General features: G+C 45.9%; 1 protein-coding gene across 1 annotated transcript in view; it reads left to right on the top strand.

Annotated features, from left to right (window-relative positions):
* TMEM163 (transmembrane protein 163) overlaps positions 1–22727 on the top strand; it is a 254477-nt gene that overhangs the window by 226372 nt on the left and 5378 nt on the right. The window contains exon 6 of the mRNA XM_060107331.1: positions 17966–18077. Coding sequence (XP_059963314.1) covers positions 17966–18077 — 112 coding nt within the window. The remainder of the gene's footprint in view (positions 1–17965; positions 18078–22727) is intronic.

Raw genomic sequence — 22727 nt, 5'->3', positions numbered from 1 at the left:
GGCCCAACCGCTCCGCGGCATGTGGGATCTTCCCGGACCGGGGCACGAACCCGCGTCCCCTGCATCGGCAGGCGGACTCCCAACCACTGCGCCACCAGGGAAGCCCGAGAACTGGCTTTTTTAAGCTATTTAATCCTCTCCTCCATTTCATCTTTCTCCATTTGGGTTTTCCTTTATGCCCTGTAGTGAAGTTTTATAATCTTCTCCATACGGACCTTAGACATCTTTGTTAGGGCTATTCCTGTATAGTTTCTGAGTTCAGTTGCTTTATATATATTTCATTTTCTAAATTATTACTGCATAAAAGAGGTAATGATATTTGGATATTGATTTTGTTAGCCTGTAATCTTGCTGACTTGTAAAAGTTAGTTTTGTTTTTCAGTTGATTATTTTGGATATATTATATAATGACAGTTTCTCCCTTCCAATTGTAACATTTTTCTTTTTTTCTTGTCTTGTTGCTTAGCCAAGATCTTTAGTACAATATTGAATGGTTTGCTGCTGATTTTGGAGTGATGGCTCCATTTCTTTTTTGCTAGGAGGGTTTTTTTTTTAATCACAAATATGTGTGGAATTTTGAGTAATTTTTCTGTGTACTCTGAGATATTTCTTTTCCTTAACATGTTCATATTTTAATTAATCAATAGTCTAATATTAAGTCATCCTTACATTTTCAAATAAACCCTACTTGGCCAGATAGTATTATTATTTTATTCCATTGCTGGTTTCCACTTACTATTTCATTTAGGATTTTTGCATCTATGCTCATAAGTGACATTGGTCTAAAGCCCCTGTCCTTGTGTATCACATGTAATGGGTTATGTAAGCTTTTCTTCTTTTTCTGTGCTTTGGAGTACTGGGTATAAAGTAGGAATTACTTGTTCATTTAAGTTTTAATAGAACTCAAACTTGGGGCTGCTGCCCTTTGGAGAGACTGTGAAGGATGTTGTCTGTTAAAATAGTGAACTCTGGGGCCAGACCGCCTGCATGAATTAGCTGTGGCACTGGGACCAGTTACTTTACCTCTTTGGTTCCAGTTTTCTCATGTGTAAAATAAACATAACATTAGTGCCTTGCTCATAGAGTTGTAACACTTAACTCAGTTAATGCACATAAAAAGCATTTTAAAAAGTGTCCAACACTTAGTCCTACAATAGGTGTTTGCTGCTTCTATTATTATGATCATCATTATTATTATTGAAGCTTTTTTCTCACCATCTCAAATATTTTATAGTTTATGTTTTTGGAATATTTTTCAAAATTCATTTTTCTAGAAAATTGCCCATTTTATTTAGACTTTCAAATTTATTGCATTAAAGTTGCTCATATTACTCTCATATGATTTAAAAATCTCTGATTCATCAGTACTTATGTGCCCTCTTTTATTGCTAGTGTTTATTGATGCTCTTTTTGTCTCTGAAGCTAGCTTGCCAAAAGTTCTATTTATTTTTTTTAAAAAACCTGCTTCTGATTCTGTAGATCAAGTTGATTTTCTTTCTAGTTCATTAAGCTTTCATCTTTATTTTGTTCACACTCAGTTTTAGGGGGCGGGTAAGTGAGTTTCATGTTTGTTTAGTTTTCCTTTTTAGTTTTTGCTTTTGGCATATCATTTTTCTTTTTGTTTTGTTCTCAAACTATGAAAGAGACAAAATATTCATTTATGTGAGGACCTAGCAAAGTCAGTTTGCTCTGAAGGGTGCTGTGTGTGGCACTTTTCCACATTGTCTCTTTTAGGTGTTAAGAAGCTTTCAGATTCTGGCATAAACCACACTCTCCTGTGTAAACTGTGTCAGTAACAACCTCTGCTGTAGCCCCGGTACTTATAACTGTGAGGAACAATTCAGATTCTTTAGTGGTTGCCCACCAATGAGTGCTCTTAGGGTAACCATCTGATGGATCTGGTCTGGAGTGTGAGTGTGTTACCAAGTGTGATGGTCAATTTCATGTGTCAGCTGGTGAGGCTGTAGTCCCCAGTTGTTCAATCAAGCACTCATGTAGGTGTTGCTGTGAAGGAGTTTTGTGGATTTGATTAACACCTATTATCAGTTGACTTTAAGGGGATTATCCTTGATAATCTGGGTGGGTTTGATCCAGTCAGTTGAAAGGCATTAAGAGCAATTCTGATGGGACTTCTTCCCTGGCGGTCCAGTGGTTTAGACTTAGCCTTCCAATGCAGGGGGTGTGGGTTCAATCCTTGGTCGGGGAGCTAAGATCCCACATGCCTTGCGGCCAAAAAACCAAAATGTTAAACAGAAGCAATATTGTAACAAATTCAATAAAGACTTTAAAAATAGTCCACCTCAAAAAAAAAACATTAAAAAAAAGAGCAATGCTGAGGCTTCCCTGAGTAAGAAGAAATTCTGCCTTAGAGTCCCAGCCTGCCCTTCCGCTTGGCCCTGTGGATCTGGGACTTGCCTAGCCAGCCCTGTAATCACATAAGCCAATCCCTTGCAATACATCTCTTTCTTTTTTTAAATGCCAAACTCCTATTTATCTCTCCTCCTGCCCCCATCCTTTCCCCTTTGGTAACCAAAAGTTTGTTTTCTGTCTGTGAGTCTGTTTCTGTTTGTAAGTAAATTCATTTGTATTATTTTTTAGATTCCACATATAATTGATAATATATAATATTTGTCTTTCTCTGTCTGACTTACTCCACTTAGTATGGTCCATCCACTTTGCTGCAAATGGCATTATTTCATTCCTTTTTATTGCTGAGTAATATTCCATTGTGTGTGTGTGTGTGTGTGTGTGTGTGTGTATGTATGTACACACACATACATATACATACTACATCTTCCTTATCCATTCATCTGTCGATGGATACTTTGGTTGCTTCCATGTCTTGACTGTTGTAAATAGTGCTGCTGCAAACATTGGGGTGCATGTGTCTTTTCAAATTAGAGTTTTTGTCTTTTCTGGATATATCCCAGGAGTGGGATTGCTGGATCATATGGCAATTCTATTTTTAGTTTTTTGAGTAACCTCCATACTGTTTTTCCACAGTGGCTGCACCAATTTACCAACAGCGTAGGAAGGTTCCCTTTTCTCCACTTCCTCCCCAGCATTTATTATTTGTAGACTTTGATGATGGCCATTCTGACTGGTGTGAAGTGATACCTCATCGTAGCTTTGGCAATACATCTCTTAATATCTATGTCCTACTAGTTCTCTTTCTCTGGCTAATACACTCAGAAATTACTGCTCTGAAATATTTTCTTTACGTTGAGTTTTAATTTTTATCCAAGCTGTATGTGTTTATAACCTAAGTAGTCAATTATTCTATAAGACTCATAAAAAATAACCCCCTTCCCAGAGGCAACCATTTATAACTCCTTTCAACTTCCACATCTCTAACGTGCATATGTTGCTCCTTCTTGCTTTCTCAGTTATAGTCATGATTTCTTGACTTCCCACGCTGGGTGTCCCTTTAACCATCGCCATTGCCCAATAACTACCCATTATATTTACATTGTTATTTTTGTTGGATCGATATTCAACATTGTTATTATGACGGTAAATGTTATTAGTAGCTGAGCCCTATAGTCTTGAGTGATTTGTTTTTCCCTTTAGTGCATTACATTTTGTGTTCCCTGATACTAATAAATGAATATGTAATATAAATTACACACACACACACACACACACACACACACACACACACATGCACACTCTGGGTCCACTCCACAGTTGCCATCTTGGGATCCATTTATTGTAATCCTGGAGATTCATTTTACTTTTCTCTTGAGTTGTATCTTATGAATCCCATGTTGTCATCTTTCATGGTTTACTCCATTGTTTTGGAGGAGCACATCCTGCAGTAGCTTCCTAAGAACAGATACAGGGAAGGCAGTTTTTAATTTTTTTTTTTAGACTTTGAATGTCTGAAAATGTTGGTATTCTATCCTCACACTTTATTTGGTAGTTGTCCTGAGTTTACTCTTTGAATTTTGAAGGCACGAATCCACTGTCCTTTAATTTCTAAGTGTTGCTTTTGAGAAGCTTAACGCTATTCTAATAACAAATTATCCAACCCCCCTTTTTTCCCACAGCACTGTTTTTCCTCTTGGTAAGCTTGTAAGATCTTCTGTTTGTCCTCAGTGTTCTGAAAGTTTACAGTTAGTATTAGCCTTGGTGAGGACTTTTTTTTTCATGTATTGTGCTAGGCACTCAGACCCTTTAATTCTGTAACTCATCCTTCAGTCCGGGGAAATTTTTAAAAATTATTTTATTATTAATTGTTTTTGTTTTTTTGCTATTGTTTTCTCTGTTCTGTATTTTTAGGCTTCCTGTTATTTCAAATGTTGGACTTGTTTTCTAATTTTCTCTTCTTTGTCTCCTATATTTTATTTTTTGTGTGTTTTTCTACTTCCTGAGAGATTCCCTCAACCTTATCTTCTGATGCTTTTATTAAGTTGTTAATTTCTGTTATTATACTTTTAAGTTCTAAGAACTTTTAAATTTATATGTTCTTTTCAAAACATCCTCTTCTTGTATGACAGGTGCAGTGTCTCCTATCTCTGATGACAGTAACGATAATTTTTAACAGTTTTCTTCTGTTCACAAATGGCTTCCCCAAATTCTAGTGATTATTGACTGTCTGATTATACTTAAGAAGAGTATACTCATGATTGTGTGTGGGTGAGTTTTGTCACATGTGATTTTTTTTTTTTGGCGGTACGCGGGCCTCTCACTGTTGTGGCCTCTCCTGTTGCGGAGCACAGGCTCCGGACGCTCAGGCTCAGTGGCCATGGCTCACGGGCCTAGCCACTCCACAGCATGTGGGATCTTCCTGGACCAGGGCACGAACCCGTGTCCCCCGCATTGGCAGGTGGACTCTCAACCACTGTGCCACCAGAGAAGCCCCAGTCATATGTGATTTTAATTCAAGGACAGGGGTTTATAACCTGGTATTTGAGTCCACGGATGGAATTTAGGGGATCCATGAACTTTAATTAGAAAGAAGTTGTGTTTTTATTTTCATTTTACCACTATCTGAAATTTAGCATTTTCTTCCGTCAGAAAATTAGGCAACAAGCCACAGTTGTCATATTAGTGTAGTTGTGACTTTGTCACCAATAAAAATCAGATTTTTTATCTAAGATTGGTTTTGGCAGAAATTTCAAAATATCTTTTGTGCTTATCACAACTTAAAATTACTGTACTTATTAGATCTGCTATTAGATTTTGCTATTTAATACATTAATTTAGAAGCACTTATATTATTAAAGCACAGTGTTTGTTTTATATCTTATTAAGTGTCTGCTAATATAATTGGTTTCCTTAGGATGGCTCCTCTTAGATTCCGTGGCCATGTCCAGAGATTAGAGTGCTAGTCCCCCAATGAGCCTTGCGCTCCTATCTTGTATGAGAACAGAGCAATCAGACGGATGCTTCACTTAGAAGCCAGGCTGTGTCTGGGAGTGGCAGCCAAGCACTTCAGAGTCCCTTCTTGTCACCGAGGCAGTCGTAGTGCCTCAGCTGATGCTGCCTGTCCCTCCTCTCCTTCATCCCGTGATCCTGCCTACTTCAGCGTCCTGGCGCCTGTGGAGCCGGGCATCTGCTTCCTTCACAAGACTTTGCAGGGACTCCACGGTCAGGTTGGCCAGTGTGGCCAAGAACCGCTAGGGACTGGGGCTCCCAGTCTTTCTGTAAGTTCCGCCAGTGACCCGGATGTCCACCAGCTGCAGAACCTCCTGGCTACTAAACCTGATTATCTAAACACCAACTCTTGAACCTCCCAACATCAGAATGGTTCGATGCTAATTTAAAAATTGTGAAGTCACTTAATGTGACTCCATGGCAATTTGTCAGTATAATTTAATAACCAGGGGAAATTGCGGGCTCCTGCTCGGTGTCATTTCCTCCACATCTGCCAGCTTTTCTCATCTGTGGGGGTGGGGCAGGGAAGGGGGTGATGAAAAGATCTGAGGCTGAGAGTGACTTTTCATTTCACCTGGGGTCATAAATCAATCCACATTTCTTATTCAGCCAGCATTCGCATTTCCCTGGGTAATTCTATAACATGTAGTGTCAGAATGGTTTGGAATTTGTCCTCATTAGGAAAGCAAAGGATGCCTTTAAAAAAATTTTTTTGCAGACATAAGCGAGTGAGTGAGCCTCCACATTCCCCCACAAGCTGTCACACAGCTTATGAAAAGGGAGAGTGTTGGTCTCTGGGGGAATGGGCAAGTTGTATGTTCAGATGTGACCTCTGGCTGGTGTTAGTGGCCACAGCTCCCTGCGACCTGGAATTGCCACCAATAGTGTCACCTATGATAAGGAATAAGCTTAGTATAGGAGGTGACAAGTGGCACTGCAGATAAGTCAGTGCTACCAAAGATTTTTCTGTGAGCAGCACTGTGAGTCAGAATGCTTTGAGATGAGGCTGTATGGGAAAACGGGGGTGTTGGCAGGGGGCACTGAGAAACTCAGTGTTGCAATGTTAGAAACTGCTGCTAGCAGCTGGCCAGCCAGAAACAGGGATTGTCCGTTTTATGTGATCTGTCAGAAGATGAGTTGGATTCACAGGTGTTAATTCACACTCCCCCCTTCTATTTTGATGTACAGGGTATTGGTGGGAGAAATGGTGGAGATGCCTTAGTCCTTTCTGGCTGCTGTAAAAAAATATCATAGACCCGGTGACTTTAAGAGCAAACATCTGTTTCTCACAATTCTGGAGGCTGGAGAGTCTGAGAACAAGGTGTCAGCAGATTTGGTGTTTGGTGAGAGCTCTCTTCCTGGCTCACAGAGGGCCACCCTTCTTGGGGTGTCCTCACGTGGCAGAGAAAGAGAGAGATCCTTTCCCTTGTGTCTGTCCTTACAAGGGAACTAATCTCATCATGAGGGCCCCACCCTCATGACCTAATTACCTCCCAAAGGCCCCACCTCTAAACACCATCACACTGGGGATTAGTGCTTCAAATAGGATGTTTTGGGGAACACAAACATGCAAGGAGAGTGGGTGAGGTTCTATTTTAGCCCGGCCACTTGTGAAGGGGTTGGAAAGTTGCATTGGGACATCCTGGCAACCATGATCTTGGTCAGTGATGGGACTGGCCTTTTTGGAGGCTGCTCTCAGATGCTGATGGAAGAGGTGGTTCTATAGTTCTCCACCTGAGCTCATGCCAACCTGATATTTTGACCCAAAGGTTCAGCTCTCATGGTGTCAGGTGGTCTCCTATGTACGGGGAGAGGGTCAGACCCCATCAGACTCCTTCCTATGTCTTTGCTTGTTCCTTGTGTCAACAACTGTCTGTCTTCATTGGGAACCTAAAGAAAAAAAACCTGTTGACACCAGGGAGCATATAGATTGAATTATTAAAAAAACCTTTTATGTGAAAATAATCACCAGAATAAGACTCAACAATGCAGGACGCAGTGTTGATACCTACAACAACAGGGACAAGTCTCAAAAACATGTTGACAAAAGAAGCAGAGAAAACAACACATACTATAGGTTCCATTTATATAAAATGCAAGAATAGACTAAATCTCTGATGATTGAAGTCAGAAAGTGGTTGCGGGGGGTGGAGAAAGGGACATGAAGGAACTTTCTAGGGTACTGGAAATGTCCTCTGTTTTGTTTGGGGCGGTGTTTAAATGGGTGTTACCACTGACAGAATTCATCAAATTGAATGTCTAAACTTGCACATTTTATCATGTTAATTACACCTCAATAAAAAGTATATAACAGTTAAGTCAAAATTGAATCCCTTCGTGCCTTTTGGAGACAGGGAGTCAACTGTGATAAACTGTAGTCCTATGATGGCTGAACTCAAGGTATGGTCTCCTTGGCTACTTTTTGACCATTTGCCAGGTCATAATCTCTATTTGCTCTTTGTCTAGACCGCTTGCTAGCCACTTACTACTTTATTCCAGTTAAGTTCAGTTCAACCTGTTTCTAAATCAGCACTGTCCAACAAAACTTTCTGTGGTGCTGGAAGTGTTCTAAATCTGCACTCTCCAGTATGACAGCCAATAGCCATGTATGGCTTTTGAGCACTTGAAATGTGGCTAGTCAAATGAGTTTTCAGTTTTATTACAGTAAGTCCCCTACATACGAACGAGTTCCGTTCCAAGAGGGTGTTCGCAAGTCCAATTTGTTCGTAAGTCCAACAAAGTAAGCCTAGGTACCCAACTAACACAATTGGCTATATAGTAGTGTACTGAAAAGGTTTATAGTACTTTTCACACAAATAATACATAAAAAGCAAACACAAAAAATAAAACATTTTAATCTTACACTACAGCACCTTGAAAAGTACAGCAGTACAGTACAAGAGCTGTCATCCAGGGGCTGATATCGAGTGAACAGGCAAGAAGAGTTACTGACTGGAGGAGGGAGAGGAGGTGGGAGATGGTAGACCTGAAGGATCGTCAGCAACAGGAGACGGAGGGCAGGCTGCAATTTCACTCACGCCTGACGTTGATGGCACGGATTCTGGTTCCTTACTGGATTCAGTTCTATCTACCCTCTTGAAAAAACGATCCAGTGATGTCTGGGCAGTAGCTCTTTTTTTCTCATCATAGATGACACACTAACACTGGATTGCATTCTGAACGGCTGCTGCAACCTTCGTGTACCGTTCTACGTTTGGGTCCTGTGCCTCAGAAACTAACGGTGCCTCCTCAAATAAAGAAAATCCCCTTGCCATTTCCTGTGTCATGTATCTCTTCGGTTCTTCAGTTACTTCTTCTTCTTCCTGTCTCTCTTCATCCTTTCTCTGGGCCTCCAGGGCCATCAGGTCTTCATTAGTAAGCTCCACGTTTGCATCTTTGAAAGTTTGCGACTTGAAGGTTCGTATGTAGGGGACTTACTGCAATTTTAAATTTAAAGAGCCAATATGTGTTTGAATGTGAAAAGTGCTATTTTAAAAAAAACAGACTATAGGGGAAGGATTATTAGTCAGGGACCGTCTCACTGAGAAGGTGATATTTGAGCAGTGCTATGACAGAGGTAAGGGAGTGAGTAGAAACAGCATGTGCAAAGGCCCCGAGGTAGGAGCATGCCCAATGTGTTTGAGGAGCAGGGAGGCTGGGGTGGCTGGAGCCGAGTGAGAGAAGGGGAGAGTGGTAAGGTGAGGGCAGAAGGGTCAGCCTCATCCAGTGAGTTTAGTTGGGTTTGGCTTCAGTGAGAGGAGCTGGAAAAGATTGTCATCTTATGACGTTATGTGACCATCAGGTCACATTTACCCTCATCTGCCAGGTCACCAGACTGTGTGTGGGGCAGTGCAGGGGGCCTACATCCTCCTGGGAAAAAGCTGAGGGAGGCCCAGATCTGTCTGACCGAGGTCTCCTGAGCTAGTGTACAAGAACCAATGTCCCATGTCAGCACAGGGATCCTCCCTGGATCCGGTTTTATCAGCTCTGCCCTGATTGCCTTTGAATCCTAAAATTAGCCCTGTGGCTTTCACCACATTCCAGCCTGGGCTTAGAGAATTAGAAGGGGTTGGTGGTGCCAGGCTGCTCAGGAGGAGGTGGAGAATGGGTGGGAGCCTCTGCTGTCTTTGGGGAGCCACCTGCTCTTCCTGAGCCTCAGTTTCCCCACCTGCAGCATGGGTTACATGATCTCTAGGCTCTTTTATAGTTCTAATACTCTGATTTTAATTAAGATCACTTCATGTTTATACAGAAGGTATGCTCTCTCTTGTCTGGTGCTGGGCCAGATTTGGGGGGCTGGTGGTGGTGATGCTGGGGGCCTGGGGAGGGGGCGTGTCTCCACGACCTGATCTCTTAGGTGAGATAGGACTAGTCTTGGCACAGACCAGAGAATTTGGGGTGGAGAGCTTTTTATACCCCAGGGGTCTATCAGGTTCCTGGAATTTCTCTCTAAGTGATTTATTCCACTGAGTAAAGGTGTTGCTTCTCACATTTGGGGATCAACAAAGTTAAAACATTACAGAGTTAAGGCATTACTGGCTCTTGGAAAAGACATGCCACTTAGATGGACTGACCTTTGGCCTTCATCCTATGCTCTCCGGAAGGTAGAGGGAGGCCGTGTTGAGAGCAGGCTGAGGGGCCTTCGCCTCAGCTGTCCTAAAGTTTGGGCTGGGGGTCATGGGCTATTGCCCAGAAGGACAGGAGGTGCTCAGCAGCCCTGGAGACGGGAATGGGGAGGGCGGTCACAGTCGAGCCCTCGTGTCCCACAGCCCTGGCTGCAGGGAGCAGAGGGGTGTGTTCAGACCCAGCTCGTGTGTGGCATCCTGGAGCGTGAGTGTGGCCGTGAGGATCTGTCAACCCAGGATCCTCCTGGCGTCGCAGAATACCGGCCTTGCTGCACTGATGTCCTGCTTCCGTCCGGAAGTCCAGGGACACAGCTGGTGCTCAAGAACTGTCTCTGGGGTAGTGTTTCTTCCCACTCCAGGGTACGTTCCAGCATCCCATTTGATCATGGGAAAACCAGCCCACTTAACCCTCTACCCTCCCCTTCCCCACCACCCTAGGAATGCATTTACCCAGTTAGATTTTTAACCTTAAGCTCCCTACTTCCACAGAGGGTCAAGGTGATGGACAGCTGTGTAGATAAACATTTCTGCAGCATCCATTAAAACTGCCTGTGAAAGACTTTGCTGATTATGATTTTGGTGTCTCTCTGTGCAGTGTAGCATTCCATATCACAGATATATATATATTTTTTATTGCATTGGGCATAGTGGATGAGAAAGGACCTCTCCTCTCAGTGAGCTCACGGGAGAGGGAGACAGTGAAGGAAGGGCGGGTGTCAGAACCAGGAGAAAGAACATGGTCTAGGGGGGCGTGGAGTGGAAGCGTTGTCAAGAAATGCTTAATAGAAGAGGAAACACTCAAGATGAGTCTACTAAAGGAAGTGTTCATCCACCCAGACAGTGGAAATACAGCAGTAGAGGAAATTCATGAGACTCGAACGCAGCCCACCTGGGTCCATGTTCCACCACTGACCTGTCAAGCCTCTGATCTAATATTTATAATGACCACGCTGTGATCTCTGTCCTCTGCCTCACAGTATGACAATGGACATTAAGTCCCTTGTAATAATGTGCATAAGCTGAGTTATGTAAGTATTAGGGGTCATCACCTCAGGATTCCCTGAGATAAATTGATTTTTTTTAAAAGTTAGCTTTGGGACTTCCCTGGCAGTCCAGTGGTTTAAGACTTCGCCTTCCAGTGCAGGGGGTGCGGGTTCGATCCCTGGTCGGGGAGCTAAGATCCCACGTGTCTTGTGGTCAAAAAGCCAAAAACATAAAACAGAAGCAATACTGTAACAAATTCAATAAAGACTTTAAAAAAATAAAAAATAAATTAAAAAATTAGCTTTATTGAGATGTTAATGTACATGCAATAAAATTCCACCCATACAATTTGATGGGTTTTGATAGATGTTTATACAGAACTACCACCACATTGAAGATAGAGAATATTTCTGTCTCTCCAAAAAAGTTCCATCATGCACTTTTGCAGTCATCAATTACCTCTTCTCCCCAATGGCTGATCTGCTTTCTGTCAGCATGGTTTTCCTTTCTAGAATGTAATAGAAATGAAATCACGAACTGTTGAGTCTCTTGTGTCTGCTTTCTTTCACTCAGCATGATGCTTTTCAAGTGCAGCCCTGTTCTTGCTGAATGCAGCACTAGTTCACTCTTTTTCATTGCTGAGTAGTATTCCATCCCATGGCTGTTTCACAGTTCATTTAACCACCACTTGTTGGACATTTAGGCTGTTTCCAGTTTTTCAATGCTATGAAAATGGTAGGTAAGAACAGTGGTGTGCAGGGTTTTGTGTGGACTTATGCTTTTGTTTCTCTTGGATAAATACCAAGAAGTAGAATTTCTGGGTCCAATGGTAAGTCCATATTTAACTTCTAAGGACTGGCCGGTCTCTTTTACAAAGTACCATTTTATATTCATTCCCGCAGTACAGGAGAATTCCAGTTGTTCCAAATCCTTACCATAACCTGTATTCTCTCTTTAGTTTTACTGATTCTAATGGGTATGTAGCAATATCTCATAGTGGTTTTGGTTTACATTTCCCTGTTGACTAATGGTGTTGCTATCTTTTCATGTGTTTATTTGCTAGTCATGTATCTTCTTTGGTAAAGTGTTTGTTCAAATCTTTTGCTCATTAAAGAAAAAAATGAGTCATCTTTTTTCTTCTTATTGAGTTGTAGAAATTCTTAATATATTTTGGATAGAAATCCTTTAACAAATGTGTTTGCAAATTGTTTTTCCCCGGTCTGTGACTTTCCTTCATTACTTTTATGGTGTCTTTCAAGGAGTGAAAGTTCTTAATACTTTTGGTTTGAGGGAAAAATGGTATCTTGGTGTCGTTTTTTTTTTCCTCTTTAATAAATTTATTTATTTTTGACAGTGTTGGGTCTGTTGCTGCGCATGGGCTTTCTCTAGTTGTGAGCAGGGGCTACTCTTCATTGCAGTGCGCGGGCTTCTCACAGCAGTGGCTTCTCTTGTTGCGGAGCACGGGCTCTAGGCACGCGGGCTTCAGTAGTTGTGGCACGCGGGCTTAGTAGTTGTGGCTTTCAGGCTCTAGAACGCAGGCTCAGTATTTGTGGCAAACGGGCTTAGTTGCTCTGCATGTGGGATCTTCCTGGACCAGGGCTCGAAGTCGTGTCCCCTGCATTGGCAGGCGGATTCTTAACCACTGCGCCACCAGGGAAGTCCCTCTTGGTGTAGTTTTGGTTTTGGTTTCTTTTATGAGTGTGCTTAAGCATCTTTCATATGTTTAAAATTTGTTTTATTTTTCCCCATGTCCCTTGCCCATTTTCTATTAGTTTTTTAATCTTTTTCTTTTGGATTTCTAAGAGCTCTCTGTATTAGGGAGACTAACCCTTTGTGATAACATTTTTCCTAGTTTGTATTTGTATATAACCTATCCTCTGCATATGTTTTAGTTTTCCATGTAGTCAGATATATCAGTCTTTTATGGCTTTGTGATGGTTATAAAGGCCTTCACCACTACAAGGTCATAAAGAAGCTTGCCAGAATGGACGTGATTTACGTAAGCATTTACCTTTAATATGCAGTTATCCTGGGCTTCTGACTGAGTGGCTAGTTGTCTTAACTTTTTTTGCCCCGATCTTCTATCCATTCAATAAAGATCCAGCTGTGAGAAATCACAGGGGCCCAGCATAGGTAACAGTGGAAACAGAATACCTAAGGAGGGAATGCCTGTCCCTCTGTTTTTACAGGGTTCACATTCAGCAATGTTAGAGCTGTTTAGGAGGCCATGGTTGAGGCATCCTGGTACAGATTACAGCCGGGAACAAATCTAGGTCCTGCCATTAGCTGAGTGACCATGGGCAAGTCATTTAACCTCTGTGCATCTGTTTCTTCACCTTTCAGATGCCTGCTTGACTGGGCTGTGAGGACTATGTGGGACATGCCAGGTGTGGCTGCACTTTGAGAGAAGCTACCGGTGGTGCAAACCTACTCGGGTTGCAGTTTCTCATCCTCAGCTAGGTCTGCTCCGCCTTCCTGACTCTCGGGAAGGAATCCTCTCAGAAACTCCTTGTATTACACTCAGGACTGTCTTAGCTCAGGATGCCATAACAAAATACCATAGACTGGGTGGCTTTTATTTGTCATGTTTCTGGAGACCGCAACTCCAAGATCAAGGTGCCAGCAGAGTTAGTGTCTGGTGAGGGATCTGTCCTTGGGTCAGACAGCTGCCTTCTCACTGTGACGTCACCTGACCTTTCCACAATGTGTGTATAGGTGGAGAGAGAGAGAGAAAAAAATCTATTCCTCTCATTATAAGGGCCCTAATACCACCATGAGGGCCCCCTCCCTCATCTCCATCTCCAAATACCATCACAGTGAGGGTTAGGAATTCAGCATAATGCATTTGGGGAGGGCACAAACAGTCCATAGCAAGGACTGATGTCTTGAGCAGGCTGATGACTACTTCTCTGTGACATTATGCTCATGCTAACAGTAGATGTGGTCTGTGTGGAGAGAGGAGAGCCAGGTGGGCTCTGGGTGGGAAAATCACAGCAGAGTTCTAGGATGTTGAAAGCTGTTTTTGGGCAAGGGCATTGGCAGGTCTGTGCCAGCCCAGGTCCTCCGTGGGTCCTTCTTCAGGGTTTATATTTTCTGAAGCAGATCAGCACAGCAATGGTGAGCAAAGCCTGGATGAGGCTTCAAGGTGGCCACAGTCTCTGTTTTCCCAGACTTGGGGAAGGCAAATGTTCCTTCAGAGCTGATCCTGGGAGCAGACTGTGGTTGCTAGGAATAATGCACAGATAGGAAAAACCTGAGTTTTGCATGTTGGCTTCTGCATATTTAAATATATCATTTACTCTGTGCCAGGCACCATTGGAGCACTTTGGAACATCCTTATGGAGTAGTATGTGAGGCTCAAGCAGCGTAGCGGAACCTCTCTAAGTCTCGGTCAGGACAGGGCTGTGTTGCAGGGATGGGGCCGTGCAGGATGACGGGAGCTGCTGCTCCGGAATCTGGGCCTGAACTCAGCAGAGCTCCCTGGCAGGAGGGAAGCACTGCAGGAAAACCTGGGACCCGGAAGGTGGCCTGAATCCACATCTGACCCTCACGGTCTCAGCATCAGTGACATGGGTGACCTGCAGAGGAAGCCTGTGTCATGAAGCTGCACACATGGCTGGCTCAGGACTCAGAGAAGCTGGAGGAGGGGATCCAGTGGGAGCTGGCAGAGCTGAGGGCCTGGCTTCTACCCCACCCCCAGGCTGACCCAGTGGATCAACAACACGTGCACGACAGCACCTGGTGCCCGGTACCTGCCTTCAGGGACGAGGGGCCGCCACTTCACCTCCACCATCTGAATCTCACACAGATGTCTCTGGTGGCCGAGTGTGACTTGGAAACACCTAGCAAGGGAATTCCAGGAAACATAGTTCCTGCTGATCCCTGTGGATACACTACACAGCTACCAGGGGTGGCAGGTCTCTTCACGTTTTGCATTTTACAGATGCGTAAACGGAGGAGGAGAGGAGGGGAGGTTCTGTGACTTGCCCAGAGTCACACAGTTATTAAGTGAGGCTTCCGCTCCGGTGCCTTTAATTATCATACAATGCTTCTATTATACTTTATTACGTCAGAAACCCATCTCCTGTTCCTCCGGGATTCCAGTCCATGGGAAGCTTCTCTAAGGCGAGGGATGGGTTCCAAACACCCCTTCACCCTTGATAAGCCACTGTGGACCCCAATCATAGTTTCTCTTAACGTTTTTTTACATTGCACCATGTAATGTGCTTCTTTCTAGGTAATAAATTCCCTATGGTTTCTTTTATAGTGATGCTTACCATACTTTGGGGCTCATCATTAGCACCTAGCGTGGCTGTTTGGTGGAATAAATGAGTGTGTGGGTAATGCGTTTGGGGCCTTTAATAACAGTTGCTACATTTTATTGCACATCAGCTGCCTGCCGGGGGCTGTGGGTATCACACTGCTCTTTATGGAAGAGAGAACTGAGATTTGAGAGCTTGGGTTTGTTTCCCCAGTAAGCAATGAAGTCTAGATTTGAGCAAAGATCTGCTGGCAGATCACTGCCCTTTGTCAGCCAAGCGCCCGTTCAGCAGTTTGCTTCCCGGGTTAGCAGACCCAGGGGAGGACCAGCAAAGCCATTCTGGCTCTTCTCAAGGTGCATCTGGGGGTGGGAGCGGAACGTCAACCCCCAGTTCCCTGGGACATGGATGGGGTGAACACGGCCTTTCTCTATCTCTGAACATGTAGGGATGAGGGCTTTGCCAACAGATCGGGTGAAGCCAGAAAGGCTTTAGGCATGGGGTGAGCAAAGTTGAGAATTCACCTTCTCAATCTGGGGCCTCACAGCACTTAATGGACTGCCTCAGTCTCCCAACTTAGGCTTTTTTAAGAAAAGTTGCACCAGTTCTTAGTTGCTGCAGGCGGACTCCTAAGTTGCGGCATGTATGCAGGATCTAGTTCCCTGACCAGGGATCAAACCCAGGCCTCCTGCATTGAGAGCGCGGAATCTTAGCCACTGCGCCACCAGGGAAGTGCCACCAGCTTAGGCTTTTTGAATCTTATCTGCATCTGGGTCTATGTTGGTACGTGATTCCTTAATCATGTTTGCCTTTTTTCTTATGGGCACCCTCTCCCGTAATTAGACTGAGTTTCTGCACGAAGAGAGCTTGGATTTGGGGGGTCCTTCCCCACCGCCCACCCCCGTGGCCCCTGGTGCATTAACCTCATGCACAGCAGGGACTGGGGATCCGTCCAGAGGCCAGGTTTGGCACAGTCCTTACTGGTCATTTGAGGAAGTGAAACTTCACTGAGGTGATTATTTTTAAAAACTTCAAAATTTGAAATAATTTCAGATTTATACATCAGTTACAAAGACATTACAGAGGGGTCCCATATTCCCTTCCTCCAGCCTCCCCTAAGGTTAAATAACGTCTCACGTAGATAACCAGGGTGCCATTACCTAAACTAGGGGGTAACAACACTAGTAACACAACTCCAGCCTCTGCGCTGATTCCTCCGGCTTTCCCATGTAATGCCCTTTTCTGTTTCTGTGGCATTTCGTCCTCACATCTCCTTAGCCTCCAATCTGTGACAATTTCTCGGTGGTTCCTTGTCTTTCACGACCTTGAAATTTCATGACCTTGACATGTATGAAAAGTAGCGCTCAGGTGTTTTGTAGACTGTCCTCAACATGGGTTTGTTTGATGGTTTTTCACGATTCAACTGAGGTTATGGATTTGGGGGTGGAACACCCAGAGGCCTCCTTCTTCTTCACGTCCCGTCCTACCTGCAGGCACATGACAGCGGCATCACTTATGCACGGTCGTGCTCATCTTGATCACTTACTGGGTTTCCCCCCTGTAAAGTCACTACTTTCCTCTTTTCTGTATTCTGTTTGTTCGCTACGAGGCATGAGTCCAGTCGATGCTCAGTGGAGGAGGGAATTAAGCTGTGCCTTTTTGGGGAGTAGCACGGGATTTGTGGACATCTGTTAAAACCAACCGCCATTGATCAGTGGTGTGGAGGAGGTGCGTTTTGTTTTGTTTTTTTGCTGCACCATGCGGCATGTGGGATCTTAGTTCCCTTGGGGGAGATGCTTTGATGTTTTGCAGATACCCTGTTTTCCAGCAAGGTGATTTTTCAGATCACTTTGCTGAGTGTTGAACCTGGGGAAACAGGCTGTCTTCCTCTTCCCAGCTTTCTGTTAGTTGACTAATAAACAGCTTAAGGAATCCTATTTCTTTGAGTATATGTGATGCTGTATGAGATTTCTGCTGGCACTGGCATTTTAATATTGGGGAATCTAGAGGCTGTGTTTCATGGGAGTGATGCCTGGGAGCCCGAAGCTGAGAGGCCCTATGGGCCCTGCTATCAGGAGATAGATATACGGCTACTCGCTTTTGCATATGTGACTCATGCATTTGCTTGCAAAGGTAAGCTAACAACTTATAGTAAGTGCTAAGATAACATCAATAGCAGACTTTATTTTTAGATACCTTTTCCCACCTTGAAGGCTATAATTGAACTTCCAGTTGCTTGTGCGAAGTTAAGGAAAAAATATGGTTATAAGTAGCTCCAGCCATAATGGACCCCATGGCAAGTTCAGCTGGCTCTGTTATTAGGCCAGTGGTCTACTTACATGTTCCAGACTTTGCAGTCAGCTGCTTTTTGACTTATCCATGGAAACCTCTACATAGAAGTCACTATTTTTAGCATTTGACCAACTCCGTTACTGATCAGTGATTGCCAACCATTTTGGCAGAATAGCGGGAAGGGGAATCTCCTACAGGAAAAGAAGTGTGTAATCGGTTTCTAAGGAAATATAAGTCTGGATTATTCGTTTTTGATCACCTTTTTAATTCCCAGTGACACAGGTAACTGAAGTATAAAAACAAGCAACACACCCCACCTGGTGGCAGCATGCTTCACTGATGATTTGTTCTGGGAACAAAGGCCAGTGGCTTGCAATCTGCTCTAGCCTGAGCTGAACTGTTGAAATCTGGAACTTTCTCTTCTAGGATGATTTCCTGTTCAGCGTCTCCATTTTAAGTGGGATCCTTTGCAGCATCCTGGCTGTGCTGAAGTTTATGCTGGGGAAGGTTCTGACCAGCAGAGCCCTCATAACCGATGGTGAGTAAGGCCAGTGTGTCTAGGGGCTGAGCTCACAGTGAGGGAAGATGCTGTTTGGGTCACTTTTAGCTGCTTGTCTTGCAGAAGAGCTCAACAATTTGGAATCTGTTCCTCACTGTCCTCCCCTCCCCCCAGGCTGTTTAGTGATTCTCAGGGTTTCCTATCAGGGCAGATGTCTTGTGCCCTAGGAATTGAATACACTCTTCCTGAATCACCTCCACAGGGACCTCCTACCAGGGTGGCTCACGGCTCCCCAGGCTCTTAATCATGGAGCACAAAGGGCTTCCCAGAGCCTTGCATTTGAGGTGCATTCTCCAAAGAAAAAGGAAATGTCTTCCCTGGATTCTATGTAGGTTTCCTTGGTGAGCGCTCCACGCCCATTTCCCCCTCCAGCTAGTGAAACACTTACCTGGGAGTTCAAGTTGCAGTGACCAGGGCTTTGCCAGGGAAATGAGCCGTGTGTCCTCTGCTCAAGACCCAAACCAGGCGGAAGTGGCTCTCTGCGTCCTGTGGGCCAGGAGGAGCTTCCTGCGTGGCCTCTGGGCTGACAGAGAAGGATGTGTGAAAGCAGAAAAAGCACGTCTCCGTTTTTGCAAACCAGTGCTGGCATGTAAACTAGAAACATGATGGACACTACTGCCGGGCTGTCTTCTTTTTCTTTATCCTGGAGCGTGTGAAGTTTCTGGGGGTTGGGAGTAGCGACCTGAGCCCGTGTGCCCTGGGGTGGGAGGTCCAAAGGTAAAAGCTGGTGGGTTGGTGGATGTGCCTGCACAAAGTAGAGCAGAGATCGTTAGGTCTTTTTCTTCCTTCCTTCCTTCCTTCCTCCCTTCCTTCCTTCCTTTCTTTTCTTTCCTCCCTCCCTCCCTCCCTGCCTCCCTCCCTTTCTTTCTTCTTTCTTTCTTTTTTTATTTCCGGCTGCACTGCACAGCCTGTGAGATCTTAGTTCCCCAACTAGGGATTGAAAGTGCTGCATTGAAAAGTGCGGCATTGAAAGTGCTGCATCCTAACCACTGGACCGCCAGGGAATTCCCATGATTTCTTTTTTAAGGAAAGCACCGCTCCCTCCTCCTCAGATTCTCAGGGTTCTCTCCTATGTGCAATACGTGGGTGCAGTCACGTGCGGGTAGCTGTTATCCTTTGAGGACGGGGTGGATGGCGGTCAGAGGGCCCTTCTCTCCCAAGAGACGAGCATGGTGACACGGTATTGGACTCCTCATCCTGTGCTGATGCCCTGCCGTGTGTGGAACCGGACTTTTGCACGGTGGGGCAGGCAGGCAGGAGGTCAAAGTGATGCTTCCAGGATTGGGGGAGAAGTGTTCACTCCCTGTGATTTTTGTGGTCTGGTGTTTTTTAAGCTGGAAAAGAAAACGCCTCCTTTGGCTGTGGCATCCTCCTTTTCTTAGGAATGAGAGCACAGGCGGCCTTGTGCTGAGAGCACTAACCAGGAGTTTGGGTGTGGGTTCTCCAGCCACCTTCGAGGTTCTTTTCTGTTGCTCTGAGTGGCACAGCTCTGCCTGCACCCTTTAGGCCTGAACAGAGCAGACGTCTGGCTGGACCTTGAATCTCCAGCGACGTGTTCTGTTCCTTCCTTTCCAAGTCTCTTTACCTTGCACACGGGGGTCGGGAAGGCAGGCCTGGGGGAAGCTGCACCAGTCAGCACAGTTTTCGGGCCTCCAGGTGGTGGGTACCCAGCAGGCGCCACTCTGTCCGCCGAGTTGATCCCTTAAGTCAGAGATCCCCTCTGACTTACAGATATCAGCACTTTCTGTATTCAGATGACTGCAGCCGAGACACTGGGCCGGGAGCCTGAATGTGGACCCAGCAGTCAGACCTTCCTCCCAGGCCGCCAGGCAGGAGGCCCTGTCCCCTCTCTACCCACGACCACGGGGCTTGACCCCCTTCTTCTCAGAACAGTGGGTGCCCCTCCCTCGACTGGTGACTTCACCTAACTCTTTATAGGCGTTCCAGATGCTGTTTCTATTTTAGGCTTCACTCGTTCTATTTTAGGCTTCACTCGTTCTAACGTCCCACCGTTTTGTATGGTGTAAGAGAAGCCCCTGATGAGAAGTATGTGTTTTCTAATGAAATAACTCCAGATGTCATCATTTTCACATACAAAACCATCCACCTGCATAAGCAGTACTTCCATCCTACTCTTGACCCAGGGAGAGGGGTCATTACGAAGAGAAGTGGATGGTTTAAGTGAAAATTGTTCCACCGACAGGCGGAAAGCCGGGGACAGGCACTCCTCAGGCAGAGGTAGCCGAGTTGGAAGGGAGCCTGGGGCATCTGCGGGGGGGGGGAGAGTTAGGAAGGGAGGATATGAGGGGCCCCGACGAGTGGGCGAGGGCGGACCATTCCGCACATTAGGTCAAGCGTGGGAGTTTGGATGTTCTGCTAAATGTTGAAACAGACGAGGTGACATGATGGATGTTTTTAAAAGAGACTTGTGGCCATCAAGGTAGAGAACGGAGCGGAGAGGCCTCATGGAGGGGAGAGGTCTCTGGGGAGCTCTCGGGGTGGTGTCCTGGGTCGGGGCGGGTGCTGGTATGGGGGAATGGAGGAAGGGTCGGCGATATTTATAACATGGGCAGGGCTCGGGGATGAATTGGCTGTGGCGGTTGAGGAGAGACAGACTGGCAGAGCAAGACAGAGGGCGCTGTCGCTAAGAGGTGAGGCAGCACCCCGGTCCCCTAGCCTGTCACCCGTGAGGGCCCCTTCCCGCCATCAGGGGGCATGGTTGTCGCACTCTGCAGCCCCCCGCAGCCCCCCGCTTGGTGGGAGTGTCAGCTACATAGGCGGCAGTAATTACAGCCTCCTGCGAATTGCCTTGTCTGGGATCCTGATTCTCCTCATTCATTGATGAACAGAAGTAGGGAACCATCTGTAAGGATCTGCTCTCTGTTCTTCCCTCACGTGGGGAGGTCGGGGGCCGGCTGGGCTTCGGGAACCATGCGTGCCGGTACTGTTGGTCTGGCCCAGGGCAGGGGGCCAGGCCAAGTGCTTTCTCTCCAAGTCCAGCCAATTGCTTCTGGTGCTGGGAGGGAAGGCGGGCGGGCGTCACCTGTCACCTGGCGAGGCGGCTTGTTGCTAAGCTGGAGCTCTGTGTGGACCAGGCCAGGCTGCCCCACCCTGTTGGTGGAGCAGTTTTCACTTATACCATCCACTTCTCTTTGTAATGACCCCTCTCTGTGGTTCGAGAGCAGGATGGAAGTACTGCTCCTTTGTCCCTGGGTCGTGCCCTTAGTCAGGAGGCAGATCTTCAGGGGAATGGGGACAACAGGGTGCTGGTAAATTCCAGACTTCCTTCCCCAGGCTGTGCTGTGCAGCGCAGGAAATCATGTCTGGTTGGTTTTCTTGCTTTGGATGTTTAGTCAGCATGCGATCCTTGCTATCAGGACTAGGCTGAAGCTGGCTCTGCATTATTTAAGGCAAAAGGATTTTGGGCAGCAAGTTAATACTACAAGTCAGAGGAAGATGGTGGAAAGGTGCCTGGGGGGAGTTCTGAACGAGGGGCCAGCAGCTGGGCTCCAGCGCTGCCCGCAGGACAGCTGGAAACCCGAGTTGAGGGGCCTGAGTTGACTGTTCTAAAGTATCAACAGTCTGTAGTGGATTTCAAGTACATGAACTTTGAATCAGAATTTCCTGCATACAATTAATATGTGCTTAATTACACAGATTCTTGTCTAGTCATCAAAGCCAGACTGTTAGAGCCTCTAATCAAGATCGCCTCAGACATTATTTTGTTTTCTAAGATGATGACAGCGTTGATTTTTGGCAAGAGTCCTGCTTTTAACAGGCAGGTGGAACAAGCGTATGGGCCTGGGTGGGGAGGGGACTAGTGGCCCAGAGGTGAGTGACCGATGGGGCCTTGTGTGCCTCGTTAGGAAGATGGGTGGCCTGTGGGCTCCGTGTCCTTCCTGGGGAGTAGCTGCCGCTAGGAAGCCTCTAAAATTCTGAAGGAGGCAGGAGGGTGGGTACGGAGCCGTCCCCCAGTCCAGGTGTGCTGTTTCCAGTGTCCCCGCACAGGCTCATAAGAGGTGCAGCTGAAATGAGTCAGGCTCCGTCACAACCACAGGTGGGCAGAGCGGAGCAGGTCAGAGACTCCTGGAAGGTATGGGTGAACAGGGTGAAAGTTCCATCAGCTGTGGACCATCCGGAGTCTGCGTGGGGTGGGTGGGTCCCCCCCACTGTGGCAAGGGGAGGCTGGTGGGTCCTGGGCGGGCAGAGCCCAGTGACTTGGTAGAGTGAGTGGACATCTAGTGGCTGTCTGGGGGAACCTCCCACCCTCTGCAGCCTTTCTGAGCTCCTCCGGGCTTCTCTGGGGGCCCCAGGGGCCCACTGGTACCCATGACAAAGATGGAGAAAGAAGAATGAAGGATTCCAGTCTGCCCTGGGGCAGCAGCCATCTCCAGCTCATCTCTGCCTTTTTCCTCTAGCCAGCCCCCAAAACAAAATTCCCCCAACTTGATGCCTGAGAGGTAAACTCCAGCCCAGGTAGCCCCTTGACAGGGTAGTGGTCTCTGGACGCTTTTGGTGGCCTTCTGAGAAAAGGCGTGGGCTGCAGAGACTTTTTTTAAGAGGACTCATCTGATTCCATTTGTTAAAAAGAACAGGGAGACTCAAGGGACAGCCAGACGCAAGAGGGTA

This window comes from Mesoplodon densirostris, chromosome 8, assembly GCF_025265405.1.
Source record: "Mesoplodon densirostris isolate mMesDen1 chromosome 8, mMesDen1 primary haplotype, whole genome shotgun sequence".
NCBI lineage: Eukaryota > Metazoa > Chordata > Mammalia > Artiodactyla > Ziphiidae > Mesoplodon > Mesoplodon densirostris.
Note: the sequence above shows the minus strand (reverse complement) of the source record. Positions and strands in the feature narration are given on the sequence as shown.